Genomic DNA, 15,777 nt, shown 5'->3' with positions numbered 1-15,777 from the left:
GAGGGAGAGGGAGAGGGAGAGGGAGAGGGAGAGGGAGAGGGAGAGGGAGAGGGAGAGGGAGAGGGAGAGGGAGAGGGAGAGGGAGAGGGAGAGGGAGAGGGAGAGGGAGAGGGAGAGGGAGAGGGAGAGGGAGAGGGAGAGGGAGAGGGAGAGGGAGAGGGAGAGGGAGAGGGAGAGGGAGAGGGAGAGGGAGAGGGAGAGGGAGAGGGAGAGGGAGAGGGAGAGGGAGAGGGAGAGGGAGAGGGAGAGGGAGAGGGAGAGGGAGAGGGAGAGGGAGAGGGAGAGGGAGAGGGAGAGGGAGAGGGAGAGGGAGAGGGAGAGGGAGAGGGAGAGGGAGAGGGAGAGGGAGAGGGAGAGGGAGAGGGAGAGGGAGAGGGAGAGGGAGAGGGAGAGGGAGAGGGAGAGGGAGAGGGAGAGGGAGAGGGAGAGGGAGAGGGAGAGGGAGAGGGAGAGGGAGAGGGAGAGGGAGAGGGAGAGGGAGAGGGAGAGGGAGAGGGAGAGGGAGAGGGAGAGGGAGAGGGAGAGGGAGAGGGAGAGGGAGAGGGAGAGGGAGAGGGAGAGGGAGAGGGAGAGGGAGAGGGAGAGGGAGAGGGAGAGGGAGAGGGAGAGGGAGAGGGAGAGGGAGAGGGAGAGGGAGAGGGAGAGGGAGAGGGAGAGGGAGAGGGAGAGGGAGAGGGAGAGGGAGAGGGAGAGGGAGAGGGAGAGGGAGAGGGAGAGGGAGAGGGAGAGGGAGAGGGAGAGGGACAGGGAGAGGGAGAGGGAGAGGGAGAGGGAGAGGGAGAGGGAGAGGGAGAGGGAGAGGGAGAGGGAGAGGGAGAGGGAGAGGGACAGGGAGAGGGAGAGGGAGAGATACATACATTATACAGAGAAACATAAAAAAGAAAAAGTGCCACGAAATGGCACCTCAGCATGTTGCTGGCGGCTGCTAGCAGATAGCTGATGCTGAACCCTGGCAGTACCTAGTGGAGCTCGGGTTTAATACAACATAAACACACGCTGTTTTGGTCATCGGACTCGTCTCGATGAGCACTTAGGAGAGTAGTACCCAAGATAGAGCTGATGCTGAACCCTGGTTGTACCTAGCGGAACTCAGGTTTGGTGCAACATAGGCACACGCTGTTTTGGACACCCGATTCGTCATGATGAGCACATGGTAGAGCATTACCCAAGATAGCTGATGCTGAACCCTGGTAGTACCTATTGGAACTCAGGTTTGGTGCAACATAGACAAACGCTGTTATGGTCATCTCTCGTCGCGTCAAACTGCTGTCAAGAAAATTTCATATCTTGCAGCAAATGGGCCGCTGCCGATCACCACTTCTCGAGTTGACTACGGATTTGCCGTGTAATAATTTTCTTGTACTTTGAACATTAATATATCCTGCTTATTAATCGAAAAATGAAATATGTACCTATACTTATGCGCCACGGCGACAATTATTCAAACTTGGATACGCGTGTGGAAATTTTGCAATTTGTTTGTTCACATGCGTTATGTCCAGGATACTTGTGTTAGTCTAAGAATAAAATAATTATCATTCAACGTTGTAGTTTTATTTTGTAACTTTTTCCTTATCCAGACTTTCTCGTCGCTCAGCTACAATATTTTTTCGAATTCCGTAGATTCATTTCCAATGTGCTCGATAGTCGTGTGAGGCACGAAATCTGTGAATTTTTTTACTTACAAGAATCTTCAATTTTATTAAATCCGTAAGTAAAACCTAAAAAATAATAAATTTAATAGACCGGCGATGTAAAGGTCTTTTATAAAGCGAATTACCGTAATAGGCTTGTAAACGCTATGTTTACAATTTTTGCTGTTCCCGACACTTCGACCGCCCGCTGTAGCAAATTTACTGACTAGGTTTAAAAGGTAACCCCGCAAACCGAGGTTATTTTAATAAACTAGGTATATAGTTGATTTTTTAAGGGTGTTTATTAAAAATAAAAAGTTTTTTAAAGAAATGTTGTTCTTTTACAACTCAAAAGAAAATAAATAGTAACTGTATTCGATCTGTTTGTCATCTCCAACATACTTATATTTATGTAAAATGTTCTATAACATTCTGTAGTTTATTTAATCTAATTCTCAATATCCACCAGTACGGATATGATGGCCGTTTCATTTTCATAGGATATTATAGAAACTTTTAATTTGGAAACGAAAAATTTCGATCCTCATATAAATATGACAAATTTTCGAAAATTTGATATGGCGAAATTTCGCAATGTTGGAAACTTTCCGACGCACATCAGTAGTTTACCGTATGCTCGAATTAAAAGTTCAAACATATTTCCTAATGTCACTTACGTTACGTTGTACAGTCACCTGCAATAATATGTTAAACAACAAAGGCCGCAAAAATATCTGACACGATCTTATTTGTAGAGCCATAGGAGCGTGTCACATATTTTTGCGGCCTTCGAAGAGTAACATATTATTGCAGGTGGCTGTACACAAACAACTTGACGTTTATCTCTTGTCGTTCCCAAGACTTGAAGGAATCAGTCCTGGCGTCCGCAGGCGCCCACTTAATTAACGGTGACGGTATTTTGATTACCTACTTATCATACTAACAGGACTCTGGTCTTAGCCAAAGGAATAAGGTCGTAACGAAGTAAAGGCTTCGTATACAGAGTGGCAAATCCACATTGGACAATTAAAAAGTAAACAAAATGAAGCTAAATTCGTTTTAAGAATACACACACGGTGAAAGAAATGTTGACATAACAGTAACAACATTTTTTGTTACTATTTAAGTACTTAGACAAAAATTGGGACATGCGAACTAAATGTTACGCCAACCAACAGGTCGGTTTGTAACAACAAAATCGGTTTTAATATTGATTGATCTAAATTTATTTCTTTATTTTTTAAATATTCAATGAGTTTTATGGGTACGTTAAGGGTACGTTTTTGAAAAATAATTGAAAGTCTTTTTAATACACTGTGTCGAGCTCTCGAGAAAAAAAAAACTACCTCGATATTAGCTCAACTATTTAAGATTTATCATGTCATATTGTTTACTGAAACATCCTAAGAGCGGTGATCGAAACAGTTTCTTCTTCTCTTAAAATGTTAAATTTTATTACCTACTGAAAGTTTTCGTTGCTCCGAAATTCAACATAGTTCCTTAATCATATAAATAGCGGCACATATACCTTGCTTACCCTGTATTTCTTATATTACGTTTAGCTATTGGCAGGTCATATCAGTGGTATTAATCCTGGCTTGGGATGTAAAGTTATCCGTCCCGTAACGGGCGTATTAATGATGATTAAAGATTATTGGGTAATTAAAAGGATGTTTTGTATGGATAATAAATAAGCATTAGTTGAGACTGGAGCGATTTGGGCTTAGGTGTGCTAGGGGTTCAAATAATCTTATACCTTTAAAAGAGCTATTCTTGTACCTACATATATATTATTATTAAAAAATATATATATCATTTCAACCTTAATTTGTAAAAATTGATGCAAGGAATAAAAGGCTTTTTATTTTTATATATTATATATTTATATATTACCGGGATCTCGGAAACGGCTCTAACGATTTCCTACATGGGGGTTGTAGGGGGCGAAGAATCGATCTAGCTCGGTCTTATGCCTGAAAAAACGCGGGTTTTTGAGTTTTTATATGTTTTCCGAGCGAAGCTCGGTCTCTCAAGTACTGTTAATAAACTTTGGTTTTCTAGTAAAATATAACAAGGTATCTATAATCTGTGCCTCCAGTGTAAAAGGGTTTAACTCAAAAAATGAAATTTTTCAGTATGGTCGAAAAACGTTTCAAACCGTGTTTTCTCTGCATTGTTTCTAAAAAAATTAGGTTTTTGTTTTTAGTTTAGATAGTTTAAGTCGTGAATTATAATTTGTCATTTAAATTAACCTGACTTATGTGAAAGTAACGGAAATATTGGCTTTCGAAAACAACTTATATCCCTTTTCACAAAAATTATGAATGTGTGAAAAGGTTAAACTGCACTTTCTCTAGTGTTGCTAAAATCTTTTTGAACTTTTGTAAAGAAACCATTTTGGGAACTAAATATTGCATTATTTGTAGATTGATGGTAAAAAAAAACAAACCAAAAAGAATAATATCAATGTAATTAAAGAGTGACTTAATATATTTCATTACTCTGTTGAAATTGTTAATGGTTACTGAACCATTCACAATTTCAACAGAGTAATGTTGTACTATAGTAGTTTTGTACTGACAACAGGGCAGTTGTACTTGTTTGTCTTACTTCCCCGTCTTTGTTTTTTTTGTTATTGTTGCACAATTATTTCATAATCAGCCTTTTAGATGTCTTTTCTTCTACAGGACTTACTTTTTGATATTTGACTTCCACCGTTTTGCACAACATTGACCAACTAAAAAAAAAAAAATGGAAAGGAATCTAAGTGAAAATTAACCATAATCATTAACTCAATTTAGCGAAACTAGATGGTGAAAAACGGTCAAAGTAAATTATTTATACCCCTTTACACATCATGACGTCTTAAAAAATGTTTGTGAATAATAAAAAACTTAAGTTTTACCGTCATTCACGAACTAGACTCGGTAGTTGAAATAGATCTAAGTGAATTTTGATTTCTTTACACCAAATGTTTCTTGAAATGTATTTTATTCGGGTCCATATTGGGTTGCATACAAGTTTAGGTCATATCTTCGATGCGCATAACAACTTGTGTCATAATCATCATTGCGCATACAAATTAAAAGTCATATTATTATGTGTCATACATTTTTAGCCATAATATTTGATGACATACTCAGCATTTGTCATATATTTTTTGTGCATATAGGTTTTGATTATAATGAATCAAATGTCATACCAGCTAAAAGCATAGTTATCGATACTTGTAATGTTTCTACGTATAACGTTTTGTAGCATAATAATTCTCAACCATAATGGTTTACATAATTTTAGCCTCTCAACAACTCCTCGAAAAAAACCTTTTCCCTAATATCCGTCCAAACACTTAATTCGACGGAGACCCGCTCACGCGGGGCTCCTATTTCTGCGTAGTTTGCCCTTCGGGCATCTAAAGAAACCTAACGAACCTAACCTACCTATTATGATTAGTTTCTTTTATAAAACCGTTTCTCCTACAGGAGGGGGCTCCTCTCCTTCGATCTCCTCTTTTATACGGTCTTTGTGTGGTTACGATTATGACATTTATGACTAAAGTAATATTTGCTTCATAGGTTGCTCACAACCATACATATTTATTATTCATGCTTTGGTTACAAAAATTTTGAAACTTTTGAAACCTTATGAAAAAAATATGACCACTATAAATATATGACTTAACTTTTTATGTCTATATTAATACTATGCACTGCAATACTTCGAACGAAAAACAATTATGGATATCAAGCATATGACTTAAAATTGTATGCGAATTAAATTAATGACTATAAAAATTATGACAACTCATTTATGACAAAAACCCAGTTATGCTCAGGAATAATTCTGACTGAAGATTTTTATGACTCACAATTTTATGCATAAAGTGTTATGACAATTTAAAATATGACAAAAGTTGTTATGCGACCAGAGGGAGTCCCATTTTATTCACTAAGATTAAACTTTACTTCCATCGTTCGTAACACTATTCTTAAGTAACAAATTTTTTAAACGAGATTATATAAATATAAATCGTTTTGAACATAATGGTTGTGATTTTTGGCAAAGTTTAATCCTTTTGCACAATCGATATCTCAGCAATTAGAAGTCATAGGGCAGTGGGTGTCAGCACAAAAGATGTAGTTTCATGAAATAAACCTTTTACTGGCAAAATTTGTAATTTGGACAAACTCGAGTTTAACCCTTTTACACTGGAGGCACAGTATTTTCTGTAAAAGACTAGGTATTGACGAAAAAATATTTTAAACCTTGCACGTATTTCTAACTTTGTAAAGTTAAATTTTTCCACGGTAAGATCACGCATAAATGACTTAGAGGATATAACCAACGGAGACGCCATGTCTCAAATCGTCGGTACAAAATAGTCTGCCGTTTTTTGCGGGGGAGGGGCACATCAAATGTATAGGTACGTCATGTCAGATAAACGTCAGTCCATACATATGGTTGACAAGTTGTTGACCATTGGCCGCCTATTTTCGACAGAGGGGAACGCCTGTTAATGGCGGCTCCATTGTTAATTACTCCGAGATAAATGATGATAGAATTTGCAACAAGAATTTTACTGACTACTTGGATTGTTATGTCACTCAAATTAGCCGTAGCTTATTTAGCCGTTCCACAAACCTTTAATCATAAAACGTAAACATCACACGATTAGACACGACATGAAATTCCTTCAAATTACTATATCTACTTAATACAGCTTTAATTTAAACCTTAAATCAATGCTTTAAGAGCTATTTTCGAATCCTTATTAGTTATGACAAGAAATATAACGAAGTCCTGTTGATAGCGTGCCGTATAACATCCTCGACAAATTAGGATAGGCGCTATTTGTCATGGACACGTAAAGGCAGAGTACACATTCAAATTAGTGGGGTAATAAGTTTAGATGAGTTATGAACTCGATGTAGTTGAGGAATTTCGAAGGATCCTGTGATTTGAGATCCGTTATAGTTGTAGATAGATATTTTCCTTTCGAAACAATTATTTTTGAAAATGACATTTTATATAAATGATTCTTGAAAGCCTTAATTCGTTTTACCTATAGACCTATCATACAACATCACCCTTTACTATAGGGTTGAAGCAAAAAAAAAAACATCCTTAACGTGTAGGGGAGTTAGCCTAGAAACATTTTTTTTCCAAGTTTTTATCTTACCACTTTGTCGGTGTGATTAATTTATATGTAACTATTAGGTATGTATATCCAAACCAAATTGCAGATCTCTAGCACTAGCAGTTAGGGCCACTTGCACCATTCAGTTACCCGGGTATAACCGGTTAAATCTGGAGTTACCCATAATTACCAGTACACTTTGACACTGGGTTAACGGTTTAACCGGTTAACCCCGGGTTAGTGGAATGGGGCAAGTGGCGCTTAGCGGGCTAAGTCGGGAAATGACAGACAGACGGAAATGGAATTTTAAAAACTGATAAGTCATGTTACAGTCAGTCAGTGAATATATTAAGTACCAAAGAAATAGATGTAGGTATTGTATAGGACTCACCTATAATAATGCTTACTTTAAAGTTTATAGAGGTAGGAAATATCACGTGATAAGATTAACGGAGAGCTTCAGGCTATTACGATTTTAGATTTATTTTCGGTTACGGAACCCTAAGTAAGGACTATTTAAAAAAAGTAAATTAGATTAACCCGTTTGAGGCAATTTGTAACTAACGTCGTTAATTTCATTACCAGGGCTTTGTGGTACCGCTTAAGTTTTATTTCGTCTCTATTTTGTAAGGAAACCGTGAATACGACGAGTACTTAAGTGTGAACTGTGTAATTAGAATGGTCTGATTTATCTATCTTTTAAATGAGCAACGGCGACAGTTAATTGAATAATGTTACTTAAGTATAGTTTTTTGTATGTAGATCATTATTTTTGTGATAGTTCAAATTGGCTGTATATATTTTGAGGTTATTTCAGGATAGCTGATTGCAAAACGGCCCTTCCCCAAAATTGATATGATTGTATCCACGAAAGTTATTCGGAATGAAAGCTGAAATAATGATTTAAGGATTTTAAGGATAACTCACGTTAAACCGGGTCGTGTCCGGGCCGGAGCTTCCGGCGCTTACTTTTCTATGACATGACAGGCGATCACGTGATGCTTTCCATAGAAAACGATGCGCCAGAATCTCCGGCCCGGACTCGGCCCGGTCTAACGTGAGTCATCCTTCATGAGCACTTAATGTGTTTTACTCTATATAGGATACGCGCGCCTCTTGGTTCTAGTAATTTGATTATATGCTGTTTACATACCATGGCCCAGACTGTTTACTGTACATAGTGTACCTACATCGGTGAGCCATATGCCTTTTGTAATACAGTTAGGAGTGTTGCTGTTTGTACTAAATATCTGCTCTGAAAAAGACAGGTCAGTCTAATAGTAAGTTTAACTTAACAACCATCTGTTTGTTTCAGGCCTGGGTCCACTAATACGACGCTTCCAACGCCGACCGTGCGGGTATCCAGGCAAACCCGCGGCGCGGACTGCGTCGGGGTCGCGAGGAGATATCACCAGTGCAATATGGCTGTAAGTTTTGACTTTTAACTGAGACTCGTAAGACTTTGGTCTCCTGTTGGCGACGGACTACAGCATCACCAAGTTCTCATAAAATGTGAAGATGTATCAGCAAAACTATTAGCTTAGCACTAGGGCTTGCAATTCGAATATTCGAATATTCGAATATGTCGAATATTCGACCTGTTTTGATATTCGAATATTCGGCCACTCAGGTTTCGAATATTCGAATATTTTTTATTACTAGGTAAAATCTATTTTCATCCGTTATAGTTACAGTTTCTGTGTATTTTGCCGGGTATTAACAGTGAATGAGGAACCGTAGGTACCCAAATGCGAAGGAAATAATGTTTTTACTGTATTCCTCTCAATAGGCTTCGTGAATACAGTTAAACCTAACTCAATTTCAAAGGAAACGAAATCAAAAAGTATGTTTTATTACGGTGCGGCTAATGCTTTTTCTAGGTACAAGTAACTTTACGTAAGTTTTAAGATAAAGGGTCATTTTGTTTATTGAGTAAAATCGTACCTTAAGCGAATATTCGAAGTCTAAACCTTGCCCTTTATCGCAATTCACAAATTTGATCATACTAAACCTACCGAACTAGTTCTAACCATGCATCTTTAGCTAACGAGTAATCCACCCCGTAGTCAGCCAACTTTTTCCCTTAAATATTCCAATACCAATTATATAACTTATTATATAACAGCCGACCATTAGGAATCAAAACTAAACTTGCCAAGACTAATAAAGTCAATAAAGATTCAAAATACAATGGAATTAAAGGCCATTTTACAGGCTTCTTAACGACAAGAAGTTAATTTAAATCAGAAAATGATTAGTGATTAGTTGATTACCTACTAAAATGTTTTCTCTCTTACATACGTGTTTGGATGGTTAAAGTTATATTAATTCACGCAACGACGCATTTATAATAAAAAGTTTTATCAAGAAATATTGAAAATGACTAATTTTTGCGTTTTAGGTACTTACTTGCTTTTATAAACGTGGGTATTTCAGAGTAGGATGATAAAATCTAGTCAATAAGTGGATTTCTGCAAAATATCATTAATTTTAGCAATATGTGGAAAAAGCTTTTGAATAAAACGATAATAAACCGATTTTTCGTTCCTTTTCTTATTTTTTTTTAATATTCGAATAATTATTCGAATATTCGAATACCTGAAAGTTTCGAATATTTGCAAGCCCTACTTAGCACCCCTGCATATAGAAATGTATGCGGGGGTGCTATGCTATCACTACTTTTGTAAATTGTGGTTCAATACAATTTTCGTGAGTCGCGACACTAGAGAATTCTGCTATCAAGTAGCGGTACTGATAATTCCGCTACTCGATGCTAGATGTCGACTGCCAAAATAATAGTCATTTTGGTATCAAAACTGATGTATGGAGTGAGCAGTGAGCACTCTACTTCTTACTATGTATATTTCTCTATTCCAGAACTAAACTAACGGGCACCGGGCACCTAAATGGTCCCATCGTGTTATAGTGTCACAGGTTAAAGTAACGTAGGTCCGCAATGTATAGAAAAACATGTTGATAACTATTCATTCGTGAAATGTGCATTTAAATATAAATATATCTATAAATCATTTCCTATGTCACAAAACAATCGATAAAAGGTATAATAAACGCAAAACTCATTCACGGAACATTTCCAGCCACGGCGATAAAAACTTAATGATTTGTTCGTTGTGGCTCGAAGCCAGATAAGCGCCGACTAAAAGCTCTTGATTACCAACGACGATTGAATTACAAATGTAAATTAGTATTGTTTCGTTTAATAGCTTTTATAAGGCTCGGTCATGACATTACGCGACTGGCGACGGCGGCAGCGACAACCATAGGTGGGAACGAAAGGTCAGATCGCTGTGTCTCGCTCCAACCTATGGTTATCGCTGCCGCCGTCGCTAGTCGCTCAATGTCGTGGCCGAACCGTGAAGCACCTGTAAGGTCGATGGTGATATACTTACTTAAATATGTCATTTTTATTTATTTGACTATTCGATTGTAGTAAACCTGCAATATTGGTACCAAACTGGAAATTTAAGACACTGTGTTTTACTATTTTTATTATAATTTGGTAAATATAACTCTAAATTAATGTCTCTAGTCTTGAAAAGTATGCGAGTGATATCATGTTAAGAATGTACTGAAACGCACTTTCAACACCTGACTTCTGTGCCAATGCCAAATGCCTTAGTTACACTGGCAAATAATCTTTTAGCACATAAATATTTTGTTAGGGCTCCGTACTCAAAGGGTAAAAACGGGACCCTATTACTAAGACTCTGTCCGTCTGTCTGTCGCATGAACCGTGACAGTTGAAATTTTCACAGATGATGTATTTCAGTTGCCACTATAACAACAAATACTAAAAAGTACGGAACGGAACCCTTTGTGGGCGAGTCCGACTCGCACATGTCCGGTTTTTTTTAAAGAGCTTAGATAGAAGATACTAAATAAGATATCAGCAGTAATATATTGATGGCCATAACTTGAAGTATTTTGTTGCAGCCATGTCACACTGGGGTCGCGAGTGCATCAGACATGCGAGCCGAGCAGTGCTCAGCGTATGATCGCCGGCCGTTCCGGGGGCGGTTTTACACCTGGGTCCCTTATATAGACGGTCAGTGTTTTTCACTTATTACTTTTATTTACATCAGCGATATTGTAATCTTCATTACCGGTACGAGTATTGCAAAAGTAAGGGCTCATTTAGACGATGCGAGAACTCGCATGCGAGTTTCTTTACATGTTTTGATCGGCCGGTTGAATTGGACGTAACCAATAGTCCGCAATGTAACTAAAATCGCATGCGAGTTCGCGCCGTCTAATTCAGCCCTAAGTCAGGTTTCTTACTCTTTTTTAAATTATTTTTCAATACAATACAATACTCTTTATTGCACACACACGCGTAGTTTACAATAAATGTACAGTAACATAAACAAAGTCAATAGAGGTAACAACAGGCGGTCTTATCGCTTTTTACGTTTACGTTTCTCACCAAATAAATCAGCAAAGAATTCGAATTTTATGTAAACATAAGCTGCCTCTGTTATTTAATCATCTCTGGTTATTTACACACATTCGTCACATATTATAGATACTAGCGACATCTTGTGCCAAGTAGAAAACTCAACTTCGACTTCGACAACTCAACCGTTGTTGAAGGGTAATATCAATCGCTATGATAGCGGTCGAACGTTTTGACTTTTCGTCCGCTTCAAGCTCGGTTCAAGCAGATTCTCATTAATTCGGTTTCTCAATACATAGCAAGGGTCTTTCCAAACGCACGATTCCGACACCAATCATAGATACCAATTGTGTTTAAGTAAAGTGCCTCTCAAATACTCCGTTTCACTTTTTCGTGACTACAAAATTTCACGTTTTAACTTAACTTGAGAGGTTAACAAAGTACCAGGAGGGACTATTTACCTACCATGAATGTTTGAGAACGAACTGGGGGCCGATTTTTGAATTTCGACCACTCGATTTCGTGTATTTCATTAAATAATATCTCCACTACTAGGCATTTAAATTCTACTAATAGAATTGAAATCGAGTGGTCAATACCAATAGATTCCAAATTTCGATCGCTCGTATTTCAAAAATTAGCATTTCTCCGTTTTCCACCGATTTTCGAGTGACGAAATCGAGCGACCGAAATTCAAAAATCGGCTCCCTGATGACACGGTGCCGTGAAAAGAGAAAAAAAAACAAGATTAAATTTCTGATTGGCAATTACTTACAGCCTTTTTCACAAAAATAAGACTTAAAACACACTAAAGTAGTTTAATTAAGTGAAAATAGGTTAACTAGGAACTACTCGTAGAGTCTTATGAGCATTGAGCTTGGCTCTCTAACAATAGGATTTTGTCGGACATTTTCGCGTAGTGATGATAAGTGAAAATTTAATTTTTTGCAAGGACCATAAGTTGTATGAAAGTAAGGTTCAAGTACTTCCAGGGACCCCAGCTGTCCGCTTCAAGTGCAATAAGAACCATTTTATCTGAAATTCCAACAGAAATTTTGATAGAATGGTCCTTATTGCACTTGAAGCATAGGCACCCTTCTCTGATGGATAACCAAATTTAAGTGCATACCGCTATGCAAACTATTAATTGTTGATGATTTAACAGTCGACGTTCAAAGGTTTGTGTTTACACTTTTGCACCTTACGCCTACACTTACACCCGTACAAGTCAACATATGTCTCAAAACGCTTACATCTTACTCCTTGTTGCCAGGCGATTCTCCATGCACCCTGAACTGCAGACCTCTTGGCAAGCATTTCTACGCTTCACTAGCCCTGGTGGCGGATGGAACTCCCTGCACCAGGCCTAGTCTCCGAGCCATTTGTGTCCAGGGGTCTTGTAAGGTAAGAGTTAAGGACCCATTGACTAGGCTTTACCTCTTGGACGATATAAACCATCAGTATCTGAGTCTTCAGCAGAAGCATTTCTACGCTTCACTGTCCTTGGTGGCGGATGGAACTCCCTGCACCAGGCCTGGTCTCCGAGCCATTTGTGTCCAGGGGTCTTGTAAGGTAAGAGTTTAGGACCCATTAACTAGGCTTTACCTCTTGGACGCTATAAACTGAAGTTTTCAGCGGAAGCATTTCTACGCTTCACTGGCCTTGGTGGCGGATGGAACTCCCTGCACCAGGCCTGGTCTCCGAGCCATTTGTGTCCAGGGGTCTTGTAAGGTAAGAGTTAAGGACACATTAACTAGGCTTTACCTCTTGGACGCTATAAACTAAAGTTTTCTGCGGAAGCATTTCTACGCTTCACTGGCCTTGGTGGCGAATGGAACTCCCCCATGAAAGGTCAGGACAAATACATCAATTATGGTATTAAAAATCTATCCACAGATATTTTAATTCCGTTTTGGTACCGTTTAATGATAATGAGAAATAAAGTAGGTACCTACCAAAATTGTGACATATTAATTATTCACTCAAATATTGATCATAAAAGTACTGAGTCCGCATGGTAACATCTTCGCCAATAATTTGTGTTCGATTGTGGCCTATTATTCGTTGCAATAAAACGTCATGAATAGGCGATTGACTAAATTCACAGAGAAGTGCGATCAGAAGATTGTTCACTCACTAATAGAACGCCGCTTAAGATTGTGATGTGCCAGAGAAACGAAATGAAGCCCCTGGCATATGGCTCCAATCGAGAAGTGGATATTAATGGGTGTACAGAATTCAAAACAAAGTGAATATAACTTAATATACTTTTCACGAAAATTGTTATGAACATGATCGTTTGAGCCATGAATGTGGTAGCTGCACTCGTACCTAGTTCTGTTTTTAGGGTTCCGTAACTCAAAAGGAAAAAAACGGAACCCTTATAGGATCACTCGTGCGTCTGTCTGTTCGTCTGTCACAGCCTATTTGCTCCAAAATTACTGGGCCAATTAAGTTGAAATTTGGTACACATATGGAAGTATGTGACCCAAAGACGGACATGTAATAAAAACAAATGAATTTTAAGCATAGGGGGTTCTTTTAGGGGGAATATGATAAAATTAAAAAACAAAGTTTTGCAAACCATATCGTGTTACATATTAAATGAAAGGACTTATTTTGAGGATCTCAAATATTTTTTTTTATAATTTTATATGAAATAGCTTAGAAGTTATTTAAGAAAATAGGCAAAAAATGACCATTCCCCCCCCCCTTAACTCCGATACTACTGGGTCTAAAATTTTGAAAAAAATACACATAATAGTTCTTTACCTCTAGATGACAGGAAAGCCTATTAGAAATCGAGTCAAGCGTGAGTCGGACTTAAGAAAAAAACGCGGTTGGGCTGTTTTTAGGGACACAGCCGTAATGGTTTACGTGAAACTCGGTGTGGACAGCTTTTGCGAAGGCCGAAGGCCGAGCTACGCGTAGGGCCGAAGGCTCCAAGATCCCCCAGTAGCTTTTTGAAACGCACGGCCGAAGGCCGAGTTGCGGGAGGTTAGTGTTCAAACACAGAACAATTATAGTACAAGTGTCTGAATGCGAAGGTCGAAGGCCCGGAGCCTCTGACATGTGGATGCTTCCTGCAAAGGAGATCGTCGATTTTGTTCTATCTTTTGTTAAGCGATTGGGCCCGATACCTATAGATTACTGGAAAAACGTATAAGAAGTCTGCAATTAAGCGTGAGCCGGGCTTAAGAATAAGAATTGCGGATAAGCTCTATCAGGGCCACAACCGCAATTGATTTACGTGAAACGTGGTGTGGACAGCTAGTGTGAAGGTCGAAGGCCGAGCTCTGCGTTGGGCCGAAGGCCTGAAGCATCCAAGAGAGGTGCGCCTCCACGCAAGGTCGAAGGATGAGCTTTTTAGGAGGTTAGTGCTCAAACAGAACAAATAATTGGTTTAAGTACAAGTAGCTAAATGAGAAGGCTGAACTGCCGTATATCAGAGGGTCTACCGCGAACACCGAAGTTCGCAAATTATGAACTTCGCTTTGCTCGCTCGTTCGAAAATGTGTGCAGTACGGAACCCTTGGGACGTGAGTTCGACTCGCACTTGACCGGTTTTTTTAATTAAAAGGACGTCAGTGCCGCGAAGATACATACACCTTTCTGTTTGGTATGGCTTTTTCATATTATATGAAGGTCCCTCCATTATGCGTGCCTTGACACGCACTCGGCTTTTTTTATTATAATACCCGGTAAAAAATATTTCAAAGGATTACCTATTACCGCTAACATTGATAAATTTTATTAATAACTCCAAAGTTCTTTAATTTTAAAATAGAGATTTTGGTTTAGAGAATATGATTTTGTTTTTACATAAGCCATGGCTCTTTTTCCATTAAACGCTATTTCTGTTATAAGCTGTGCAAACGTTATAAGTTTGTGCTATAAAGTGCCCCGTTGCAATGTATCGGCAAGGACATGTTCGCCGTTATCGTAAATTTATTGAAACTATTGTTCTGGCGATAGATTCATTTCGCCTCGGAATGCGATCCTTGTATTCCCGTAACTTGCGTGCGCGCAAGCGAATGAATCTCTCTGTGGACCAATCTAACGTGACTTCCAGCTGTCTCCCACTCTTGCAACTACTGCAAGTAGGACCACCGTGAGTAGGTTTTATACTGGTCTTTACCTAAGCTTTTGATTCGCGCATGTTCTGTAAGCGTTTGTAATGTGTCCCGCTTTGTTCCCCATTGTCGTCAGATGTCATTTGACACATTTGGCGCGATACTTCATGTTTCTCGTGGTTCATAGTTGTCAAAAAAGTGGTTTAGGACAACAGTGGAACTGCCCCACACATCGTTCTATGTTGCAACCTATGTTTAGTAGGCCACAAATAAAATGCGTAAAAATACTTCCCTCAAAGTAAAAAATTCTTTTATATTTCTCTCAAAGTAATCAAATTCCTTAGCAATCACTTTTTACGTGTGTTATTGTCGGTATCAATTTAAGGAACACTGGGTTTATGTTTACGACATTGATGTATTTAAAAAAAAAATAGGTTATAAGAACTGAAAAAATATTTGTCTTGCTAACCAAAGTTTATATGTATAAGATTTTTATTGCGAAAACAGTGCTTGATCTAG

The 15,777-nt window shown here is 38.5% G+C and overlaps 2 protein-coding genes across 2 annotated transcripts in view; one reads left to right on the top strand and one right to left on the bottom strand.

The window, feature by feature from the left end:
• Positions 1 to 12,769, top strand: part of LOC134798049 (thrombospondin type-1 domain-containing protein 4-like) — a 65,174-nt gene extending 52,405 nt beyond the window's left edge. Inside the window, exons 5-7 of the mRNA XM_063770377.1 lie at positions 8,087 to 8,198; positions 10,726 to 10,837; positions 12,459 to 12,769. Coding sequence (XP_063626447.1) covers positions 8,087 to 8,198; positions 10,726 to 10,837; positions 12,459 to 12,769 — 535 coding nt within the window. The remainder of the gene's footprint in view (positions 1 to 8,086; positions 8,199 to 10,725; positions 10,838 to 12,458) is intronic.
• The window catches only part of LOC134798156 (uncharacterized), a 199,567-nt gene that overhangs the window by 139,741 nt on the left and 44,049 nt on the right, over positions 1 to 15,777 (bottom strand). The window lies entirely within an intron of this gene.

Source organism: Cydia splendana, chromosome 16 (assembly GCF_910591565.1).
Source record: "Cydia splendana chromosome 16, ilCydSple1.2, whole genome shotgun sequence".
Classification (NCBI taxonomy): Eukaryota; Metazoa; Arthropoda; class Insecta; order Lepidoptera; family Tortricidae; genus Cydia; species Cydia splendana.
The sequence above is the reverse complement of the archived record's forward strand: the minus strand, read 5'-3'. Positions and strand labels throughout refer to the sequence as shown.